This window comes from Callorhinus ursinus, unplaced genomic scaffold (genome assembly GCF_003265705.2).
Source record: "Callorhinus ursinus isolate GAN/ISIS: 27379988/994484 unplaced genomic scaffold, GSC_fseal_2.0 scaffold15, whole genome shotgun sequence".
Classification (NCBI taxonomy): Eukaryota; Metazoa; Chordata; class Mammalia; order Carnivora; family Otariidae; genus Callorhinus; species Callorhinus ursinus.
Genome location: NW_027397077.1, coordinates 1,595,894 through 1,606,302, shown reverse-complemented (window position 1 = coordinate 1,606,302; position 10,409 = coordinate 1,595,894). Strand labels below are relative to the sequence as shown.

Sequence of the window (10,409 nt, the reverse complement as noted above, 5' to 3'; positions counted from 1 at the left end):
AGAAGCAGGCTTCCCGCTGAGCAGGGAGCCTGATGCAGGTCTCGATCCCAGGACGCTGGGATCATGTCCCGAACCCAAGGCAGTCGCTTAACCAACTGAGCCACCCAGGCATCCCCAAAACAGGTATTTCTGAGTGCCACCCACGGACGAAGGGCGAAGCATGCGTTTGGGAAGTAAGGAAGCTGAGCAGCCTTACACGTCCTCACCTCCACCGGGGTGCGCGGGCCGGGTCGTGGGCCAGCCGTGTTTGGGACGCCACCAAATGCCGATCTCCCTGTAGGGGGAGATTAGGGGTGAATTTATTTTTATTTTTATTTTTTATGTTTTTCTCAATTTTCCAATTCTCCGCAGTAGGTTCGTAATACTTCTAGAGTCCTGAGTGGAGGAGAGGGACAAAAATGTTACCCTTAATCAAAATAGATTTCCCAAACGCTGGCGGAAAGCGTGGGACGTCCGCACTTCCAGGGGGCGGTGACGGGGGGCGGCGGAGGGCGGGCTGGAGACGCTAAGTTATTCTGGTCTCTCGGCGCCTCCGCAGCTGGCGAGCTTTTTATAAACAGGACGAACACCACCCCCCCACCCCCGGCCCGCGCCTGGGGAGGAAGCAAGGAGATCAGGATTCTCTGGGGACCGGAGTTGAGGGGCAGGGATCCAAAATGGGGGATAGGGTCTCATTCTCCAGCCCCCTTCCGCCCTGCTCATATTTCCCCTCAAGATTTGGGGAAGTAAACGACTGAGCATCTCAGCCCCCAAAGTCTCCACTGTCTGAGTCTTGTTTCCCCAGGATGGAGGGAATGGGTCCCCTGTCATTTAAGTCAGGAACCTGGGTCGGATTAAGCATCTCCCAGCCCCATCTTTACTGTTTGGGGCGCCACCGACTGCCGGTCTTCCTTCCAAGTCCCAAGCGAGGTCTTTGAACCTCGCTAAGACTCTCTCTGCTTCGCGTTTTTGTTGTTTCCTGCAGGTTTTGGGGGATTTAGGAGGTAAGCCATTTCTCTGCCCCCTTCAGCATTATCTTCGAATTTTTCTCCGGAAAGTGGGGCTCAGGGAGAGGAGGGGTTCTTGTGTCGATTAACCCCTTCCTTCTTTTCGAGAAATTAGTTCTCTTGATCCCTATTTTTCTTCTTCTTTTTCATCTCAGAAACAGGATCGAGCATCTACCAACCCAGTCCTCTTTGGAGATCTTACGCCTCAGAAATTGGAAGGGGTCTCTCTTGGCCCCTATTTTCGCTTTTTTTTCCCATTTGTACTTACTTTTTAAAAATATTATTTATTTATTTATTTATTTGACAAAGAGAGCACAAGCAGGGGGAGCCGGAGAGGGAGAAGCAGGTTCCCCGCTGAGCAGGGAGCCCGACGCGGGGCTCGATCCCAGGCCTCTGGGATCATGACCTGAGCCGAAGGCAGACGCTTAACGACTGAGCCACCCAGGCGCTCCCATTTGTACTTATTTTGAACTCATAATTAGGGGGCATGGAGCGTCTCTCAGATGTTTGTTCCTCTTTTCTGAGATTGGGAACTGAGAATGTTTTTAACAAGAGGTCGCGGCACCCAAGACAGGGCGGGGACCGCGGAAATCTCAGACCAAAGGTGGGAGGGGGCGGGGAAAGAGAACGCCCCCTGAAGACCCAGGCTCAGCGAAGGCCTCAACCTCTCATCCCTGCAACCACTTGGGAGCCACCATTGGACAGGAGCAGAAGGGTGATGATCTCTGGTTGGCTACTCAGTCCGTCGCTCGGGCGCTTAAGCCAGTGAGAGGGTACCACTCAGTCCCGCCTCCCTGACACAGCCAGGAGGAGGAGCAGGTAGGCACCGCCCCCGCGCTCTACTGGATGAGCACATTGATTGCACCCCATTCGTGCGTCAATCCGCGCGGGAGCCCCGCCCCTCCCGGCTCTGCGTGCGTCAGTGGGCTGCTTCTCCAGGCGCCGCTCCGCCCTAGGATGGCGTCACGACTGTATCTGCATGGGAGGCCCCGCCTCACTCTTTGCAGGACGTCACCGCGGACTGCAGGGGCCTGAGCCGCTGCCGCCGCCGCCTCTGCCCCTGTCGCGCAGCCCCACATCAACGCAGGGGGCCCCGTCACCACCGCCGCCAAAAAGTCGCTGCCGCTAGGGTCGCCACCGCATCGGTGCAGGGCAAGGTGAGTTCCCGGGCGGCCTAGTTCCCCACCTCTCCGAACACCTACATAACCTTCATTTGACTCAGATGGGCTTGGCAGAGTAGGGACGAGGTTGGCTAGGGTCAAATGGGAAGGATGCGGCGGTCACAGCCCTTGTAGGGGTAGGGCCCTGGCTTTCCCTACCTGCCCGCTCCTCACCCCCACCCCCCACCCCTGGCCTCTGCGGCGGAGGGGGAAGGGAGGCGAGTGCCTTGCGGGAAGCTGTGCGCACGGGAGGCTGTGTGCGTGCGCGTGCGTGTAGTGTGAACACGCGTGTGCGCGCTCGCCTGTGCCAGCGGGTCTGTGTGCATACCCTTTTGCTTATGTACCGGGGTATGCTCGTGTGACCCGGTGGGTGTCCTGACCCCGGTGAGTGCGTGCCGCACGCGGGTGGAAGGAGACGCATGGAGTGTGCGTGTGCGTGCACGCCGTGTGCATACATGCACGGGAATGCGTGTCCGCGTGGGTGACGTGTACACGCCTGCATGGGTGGAGGGCGTTTCGCGCACGGGTGGGTTTGCACATTTGTATATGCGTGTTGGTGTGCGGACAAGTGTCTGTGTCCCTTTCCTGTGCACCGAATGTATTTGACTCTCATGTGCACACGCGTGTACGGGTGTGTTCCCTACTGCGTGCACGTGAGCGTGTGCACGCCCCGCCCCTATCACATGACCAGCTGTCTCAGCCCGATCTCTCCCAGCTTGGGAGTCTGAGGGAAGTGGGTGCTGCGACGCACATCCCCGCGGGAACGTACACGCGTGTGCACTTGCGCCCGCGCGCCTCCGATCTGAGGAACATGAATGATTGATGGGGGGCGGGGCCGGCCGCAGTCACCCCTACCCGCTCAGCCTTAGGGGTTAGGATTACAGCTCAATCTGGGGTGAAGGCATTCTGGAGGGGGCTACAGGGGTGTCCCCATACCCATCTCTCTGAGCTCCTCCCTTGACACTTCCAGCCTTTCAAGGTCACGGCCCGCCCTTTGCCATGGGTCCCACCATTAGTACTGGGGCTCCTGACGAGTTAAAGGTAATCTCTAAACACTAGCCCCTCTCAGGGGCTCTGGAGTTCTCTGCACCCTGTTCCTGGGGCTTGGGCAGTTGGGGGCGGAAGGGGACTCCTCAGGCTCACCTACACCCTGCACACCCAGATGGCATCCGCCACAGACTCACGCTATGGGCAGAAGGAGTCCTCGGACCAGAATTTCGACTACATGTTCAAGATCCTCATCATTGGCAACAGCAGCGTGGGCAAGACATCTTTCCTATTCCGCTATGCAGACGATTCCTTCACGCCTGCCTTCGTCAGCACTGTGGGCATTGACTTCAAGGTCAAGACCATCTACCGCAACGACAAGAGGATCAAGCTGCAAATCTGGGTGGGTCCAGCTGGGGAGCTCCTGTCTCTATCAGTTTACCTTCCCAGAAAAGCAGCCCCAGCTTAGCCACTTTCCTGTCTGGATTCATTCATTCACACCCTGGGCATTTATCAGGTGCCTTCTGTGTATCAGGGGCTGGAGGCCCAGAAGAGAGTGCCCTGTTCTCCCGTGGGTGCCTCATTACTGCTCTCCAGGAGCGGGGAAGGAGCAAATGCTGGGTCCTCTCTGCCTGCTGTTATCGAGAGCATCACTTGGCTTGGTACCTCAGTTTTCCCATTAAGTGCTTTCATGTGAGTCTGTATGAGGTTTAAGCTGGATCTTGGCCCCCAGCCGCATTCTCTGGGACAGGAGCAGACACCTTCCACAGGGTCTGCCACCTCCCTTAACCCCATGGAGGCCCGAAGGAACCTGTTAAATCCCAAGCCAGAGCTGTCCCTCCTCTGCTCATTGCGTTTCCATGGCTCCTACCTGACCCATCCCCTGACCTGAGAGACCTTGCCTGGTCTGTCTCCTTCCACCCCCGCCTCCTTACTGTTTCTCAGATGATCCAGGCACAGACCCACTTCAGGGCCTTTGCCCTCGGCCGGGATTGTCTTTCCCCTAATCCCCACATGGTTCCGTCCTCACTTCCTTCAGCTTCTAAAACCATACCCTCGCGCACACTGCCCGGCCTTCTTTGTCCAACTTTTTCCCCTCAGTCTTTTTCACCCTCCAACATAGGATGCATTTTTCTTCCTTTTTTGTGTGTGTTTATTATCTGTTCCCTGTCTGTGTAGTCGGTTCCACAAGGCAGTGATTCTTGTCCATTTTGTTAACAGCTGTGTCCCCAGGGCGGCACACACAGGTCAACGCCCAGGTATGTTGAATGAATGATGGAATGATTCTGTAGGTACCTGCCTCCGGAGGATGGTTGAGCACCATGTTCTCCATGTAGGTGGCCAGCCTGCTTTCCCTGAGCCACCGTGCCAGCCCCCTGCTTCTCTCCGGTCCTCAGGGGGGCTGGACTGGACAATCTCGGAGTTGGTTTCCACTCTGAGGAGCTCACGTGTGGGGCCTCTCTGACCCCTGTCTTTTCTTCCCCCTAGGACACAGCAGGGCAAGAGCGGTACCGGACTATTACCACAGCCTACTACCGGGGTGCCATGGGCTTTATCCTCATGTATGACATTACCAATGAAGAGTCCTTCAACGCTGTGCAGGACTGGTGAGCACACCCTCACCGCCTCCCAGACGGTCTTTGGTGTTGGATTCTCAGACCTGCTCTCAGTCTGTAATAACTAAAACGTGGTGGCACTGGCTCAAATTAAGGGGGAAAAAAAGAGTTTCGTTTCAGGTAGAAAAATGAAATTTTAAATGTATAGGTAAAAAAAAAAGGGAGGGGGCAGAAAATATAAGGATAGTTTGCATAGGGTGAAAGGATAGAAACATTTACATTTCTGCCCCAAATAACAGTACATTTTAGGGAAATTTCTGAATTGGCAGAGGAGGGAGAAGTTCTTGTGTCTGGGGGACGGGGATCTGGGAAGGGTGGGCAAGCCTGCATGAAAGGGATTTCGAAGGTCAAGGAGCCGTGGGACCGTGTTCATGGCAGGACAGAGGCTGGGAGGAAGGCCCGAGCCTGCCAAGTTCAAGCAGTACTCGGGAGGTGGGGGGCTAGAGGGTGCTGAGGGATGGGGAGACGAGAGGTCGGCGGAGCTAGGATCCTCCCAGACCTAACCCACCCGTCACTGCCTCCCCCAGGTCGACCCAGATCAAGACGTACTCGTGGGACAATGCCCAGGTGCTCCTGGTGGGAAACAAGTGTGACATGGAGGATGAACGGGTGGTGTCGTCGGAGCGTGGCCGGCAGTTGGCTGACCACCTTGGTGAGTGCCTAGCGGGGCTGCCCACCTACAGGCTACAAAAGGGACGCTGAGGCCCTGAAAAGGGAGGGGACACACCCAAGACCTCCCAGCAAAGCCAGGACAGGGCCTGGATTTGAATCCAGACAATTCACACTTTCTGCAAATGGCCTGGAGCCAGGAGCTGGATCTCGATGGATGCATAGGAGTTCATTGTGCAGTAAGTTACTGATTCACTCTGACACCCTCACTGCTAGCCTCGTGTTGGGTTGCTGGGCTCAAGAGGCCTCATTTTGTGGGGCAGAGGGAGAGACCTGGGCTCGGGGAATGCGTGGCGGGGGGGGGGGGGTCTGCCTGGTGTAGGTAAGACCTGGAGGAAGGCGCCGGATCTGGTGCTTGAGCAAAGGGTGGTCTCTCAGGCAGAGGAAACAACTTTAGACACAGGCCAGAGGCGGGGAAGATCCTGGGAGTTCTGGCAAATCATTTTATATGGCTGGAACTCGAGGGTCACTTGGGGGAAACATGGCTGATCATGCAGGGCCTGAACCATATGCCGAGGATCTGGGACTCCTGCAAAGGACTGGGAGCCAGAGGGTGTGTAAGCAAGGGGGGGGCACAGGTGGATGGAGTGCCAGATGCTGCCCAGGGCCAGGGCACAGGCTAGGGTGGATGGCGAGAGCAGGGACATAGGTCTTGCCAGGGGCCTGGAAACGAGAAGGGGCGTTTTAGGGTGAAGGAAGGAGTGCAGGAAACATAGGGCTGACCTGCTTCCTTGCAGGACTTGTTGGCACCTCTCACAAGTGATTGGCAGTGGGAATCTCCAGATGTTCCCTGCCCTCAGAGAAGCATCTCTGGGGGGTGGGGGTGGGAGGGGACCAGGGCCCTCACCCCTCCCTTCCCCACCCACAGGCTTTGAGTTCTTTGAGGCAAGCGCCAAGGACAACATCAATGTCAAGCAGACCTTTGAGCGCCTGGTAGATGTCATCTGCGAGAAGATGTCTGAGTCCCTGGACACGGCCGACCCTGCAGTCACCGGCGCCAAGCAGGGCCCGCAGCTCACGGACCAGCAGGCGCCTCCACATCAGGACTGCGCCTGCTGAGAGCTGCCTCCGGCCCCATCCCGGCCCCACCCCTGCCCACCCCCTGGGCCCGATCCAGCTCCCACTGGCCCAGGGTGTGAGAACCCCCCTGCCCCCAACTTAGCCCCTCACCCTTATTTATTATCGTAGTTATTTATTTATTTATTGGAGATGTCCCCCAGGGGCTCAGGCTCCCCACCCACCCCTTGTCCCGTCCTGTACATACAGCCCTGTCCCCACCCTGTTGTGGCGTGGCGTGGCCCTGTGAACTCACCACTCACCCTCCTCTCAAGACCCCACCTTTTTTAAAATTCACCCCCAACAACAGTTACCGGTTTTGCAGAGGGGGCCCGATGACCCCTCCCCCAGGGTAGGCTGATTGGGTGATGGGAGGTAGTCGGGTCTACCAGCCTCTCGGCTGTGACACGGTGGGCCAAGGCCACTGTGGGGGTCTCAGCATGGACCATGGGGTGGATAAGAGCCAGGTAATGGCCCGCCTGGCTCCTCACCCCCAAAGTTTTACCCTTATTTGGAGGTGAGGGCTGCTGTGGGTACTCGCCACCCTGGGGACCCCCCCCAACACCAGACCTGTTCTGACGTCATGAGTGTCAATGTTCCCCCCAGATCCCCAGGAGATGTCATGACAACACTACACACACCCAATAAAGTGAATGGATGACACCGTGTCCCCATGAGTGCCAGCCTGCCAGGGTGGCCTTGGTCATCCACAGGATTTTCAATGACCAAAGAATTTAATAGCATTTCCACAGTCTGTGATCTGAGTATGAGACTGGAAGCCACCTGGCCCTGCCCAAGGCTCCAGATTCTGGGGGCTGACTCCAGGCTGGGCCCTGCTCCAAGGGGATGGGCTATGTCCCCACCTTGGGCCCAGGGCCCAGCCCATAATAGTGTTGAGGGGTTGGGGCTTGGGACGGGCTGGTTGGGGCCCAGAGCTGCGGATGGGAACATCTGTCACTGGTTCACGGAGGGCCTGCGGTGAGAGGGGCTCCTTGGTGACCATCTTCATGGTTGTGTTCCAGGTGGGGAAATAGGTCTTATACTAGGCCTGGAAGGGGCAGCCCAGCCAGATGCCTAGCGGTTGGGGAGGGGCCAGGACCAGGCTAGGCCTGCTCAGAGTCAGTCCTGCTCTGTCTGGCATCCAGTCTGGAGGGCTGGGGCAGCTCAATCTGCACAGTGCCCAGGGCCACGCAGCCTAGGGGTGGACGGGCCCAGGATATGTCTGTGCAAGAGGGATCTGGTCACACACCCCGTTCACCCCTCTGGATTCCTCTTCACCAAGCGAGAGTCCTCACCCATCTGTCTTCTGGCTGGGCTCAGTCCTGCGGGGCAGACGCAGCAGGTCCTGCCCGAGGTCACATCAAACAGCAGATAGGGGCTGGGTCTTCACCCTGCTGGGGTTCAGCTCCCCACCCACCTGCTGTAGTTTGTAGATTATCACAGGCTAGGAGGACCTCACCCTAGAACGCAGCTGCACCGCCATTTGGGGTTCAAACGTGTGGCCCCTGAGGAGACCCCTGGGTATCTGGTCTGCCCACCGAGCTCACCCGGTACTTCAGGTAGGAGAGGTACGTGTCCCAGCCCAGCGTCAGGCCATTGATGTAGGTGACTCGGAACTGGGGGGGCACGAAGAGGAAGTTCACCAGCTGGGCAGCTGGCCAAACGCACCAGTCGGCCTGCGGGGAGGGGCGGAGTGTGGTGAGGGGCGGGGCCTTGCAGGGCGGAGGCTGCGAAGGGCGGGGCAGGGAGCGAAGTGGTGGGCGTGGCCCACCTTGTAGAATTCCCAGAACTTGTCCCGCAGCTCCTGGCAGCTCTCATCCAGCGATTGGCCCTCCAGGCAGCCAAGGCCTGGGAAGGAGACCAACAAATTAGAGTGTCAGAGGCTGGGGAGTACTGGTGATGGAGCAGATGGGGCAGGAACCCTGAGGGACAGTGGCGTCCCTGGAAGACTGACCAAGAAGTTTAAAAGCCGTGTGGTGGGAAGGGCCACACACAGCAGAGTGGTTGGTGTAGAGAAAGAAGGCAGAACAAATTGGTTCCAGTGAGGGAGAGGTCATAAATAAACACGCACCCCCTTAGGGGCACCTGGGTGGTTTAGTAGGTTAGGCGACCAACCCCTGGTTTCGGTTCAGGTCATGATCTCGGGGTCCTGGGATTGAGCCCGAGTTCGGCTCCGCACTGGGCGTGGAGCCTGCTTAGGATTCTTTCTCTCCCTCTCCCTCTGCCCCTCCCACCTCCCTCTCTAAAAACAGACAGACACAGGCACCGCAAAGGATGAAGTACCCTTCCTGAGGCTGAGGCTGTTTTATTTCCCTTCTTTCAAAAAGGAGGAAATTGAGGCTGGGGGGGGGGCTGGAGCGACACTCTTCCCAGAGCCAAGGGCTGGATGATTGTACCCCATCAACCCCAGCCTCAGCAACTCTTCCTTCAGCCTCAGGGCCTTTGCACGGGCAGTTCTTCATGCCTGCTGGCTCCTTCTTCAAGTCTCAGCTGAGTGTCCTCTCCTCTGGGCGGCCCTCCCAACCACTGCCCAGGGAGCCCCACCTGAGACTGCTTCATCCCTCTCTCACTAAGCACCATTGTCTGATTCTGCCGTTCATACCTGCCCCCAGTGGGTCTGTCCTGGCACCACTGTGACCCAGCACCCAGTCCAGAGCCACACACAGAAGAGGCCCATCAGAAATGCACGTCATCATCCCTCTTAACACAAAGCGGGCTCTACCCCTCCTATCACAGGGAAGGACAAAGCCCAAGCTCACAAGGCTCCTTACCCAAGAAGTACCAGACGCCTAACGTGGGAGAGGCCACCAGCTGGTCGATGAGCACCTTCCTGAGGACGTTTGGGAGGCCAGGGAGGCCAGACGCTGGGAGCAGGTGGTCCAGCCAGAGGTACCAGTAGTGCAGGAAGGGACCCATACTGCAGCCCACTGCAAACATGCTCGCTGAGAACAGTTCAAGAGTCAGGGGGGGACAGCAAGCCCCCCAATCCATTCCGTCCCTGGTTACCCTCCCACCCTGGTAAACCTGAAGCCCTCCCAGAGCCCACCTGCATGTTCTCCCATTACAAGCTCCACTGCCAGGAACGTTTCAGTGGCTCCTCTCCCGTTTTCTCTCCTCATCCCCTTCACCACCCCGTGAGCGAGTTCTACCATTGCTCAGCTTTCCGGAGGAGGAAACAGGCACAACAGGTTGGGATGTGCGGGGCCAGGGCACAATCCCAGGCTGGCTGGGTCCAGACGCTGAGCCCTTGACTATCCTTGGTGCAGTTTCCAGTGCTCAGTGCTTGGTCTCAGGGACGGAATAAGGAAAGCGGACGGAAACTGCGTCCGGGAGGAGACAGGGACCAGGAAGTAGGAGGAGACGGAGACCTGGGCTGGGAAAGAGGCCTGAGACCCCGGCGCGGGGAGAGAGGACGGAGACCCGAGCGTGGGCTATGAGGGTCCTGGATGCACACCAAGGTCAAGGGTCCCGCGGGGAATTGAGGTCACAGGTCTCCGATTCTGAGGTTGGGGTCAAAGGTCTCCCGGGGTCAAGGGCCAGCAGCGCCGGCCTCCTCACCTGAGCGCCGGGGATCGAACTTCTGGCCAGGCCGGTTGCGGACCTCCCAGGATTGGCGCACGCCGTCCCCGACCGCCATGAGAACACCACAGCCCAGCGTGTTGGTGACGAGCAGCGCACGGCCTCGGAACAGGGGCTGCCCCACGGCCCGCAGTCCGCGCAGCCAGCGCCAGCCGCCAGAAGCCATAGCCCACCGCGACTCGGGACCCGGCGCCGGGGACGCCGTCCCGGTGCTGGCCAATCGCACGCGGTCCTCGCGGCCTGCACGCCCGCCCCAGTCCTCGCCAGCCGATCGCTGGCGGCTCGGCGTTCCGCTTTGCCGGGCTCCAGATGTAGTAACCAATAAAAGGCCGGCATCCCATCCCCGGGCCAATCGC

General features: G+C 58.4%; 2 protein-coding genes across 6 annotated transcripts; one reads left to right on the top strand and one right to left on the bottom strand.

The window, feature by feature from the left end:
- The first annotated feature begins 1,976 nt into the window (after positions 1-1,976).
- On the top strand, positions 1,977-7,142 carry RAB3A (RAB3A, member RAS oncogene family). The gene is made up of 5 exons (XM_025885400.2): positions 1,977-2,143; positions 3,309-3,536; positions 4,622-4,740; positions 5,277-5,401; positions 6,287-7,142. The coding sequence occupies exons 2-5, from the start codon at positions 3,309-3,311 to the stop codon at positions 6,475-6,477; spliced, it is 663 nt and encodes a 220-aa protein (XP_025741185.1). The 5' UTR covers positions 1,977-2,143; the 3' UTR covers positions 6,478-7,142.
- A 47-nt stretch (positions 7,143-7,189) lies between these two features.
- On the bottom strand, positions 7,190-10,372 carry MPV17L2 (MPV17 mitochondrial inner membrane protein like 2). Of its 5 annotated transcripts, none has more exons than XM_025885403.2 (5): positions 10,033-10,369; positions 9,246-9,416; positions 8,246-8,322; positions 8,022-8,150; positions 7,190-7,819 (listed from the first exon to the last, which is right to left on the bottom strand). In XM_025885403.2, the coding sequence occupies exons 1-5, from the start codon at positions 10,217-10,219 to the stop codon at positions 7,766-7,768; spliced, it is 618 nt and encodes a 205-aa protein (XP_025741188.1). In that variant the 5' UTR covers positions 10,220-10,369; the 3' UTR covers positions 7,190-7,765. The 5 variants fall into 5 exon arrangements, with proteins under 5 accessions (XP_025741188.1, XP_025741191.1, XP_073757103.1 ...); XM_025885406.2 differs by having other exon boundaries at positions 7,190-7,796; XM_073901002.1 differs by having other exon boundaries at positions 7,934-8,150; positions 10,033-10,368.
- Between the last annotated feature and the right edge of the window lie 37 nt (positions 10,373-10,409).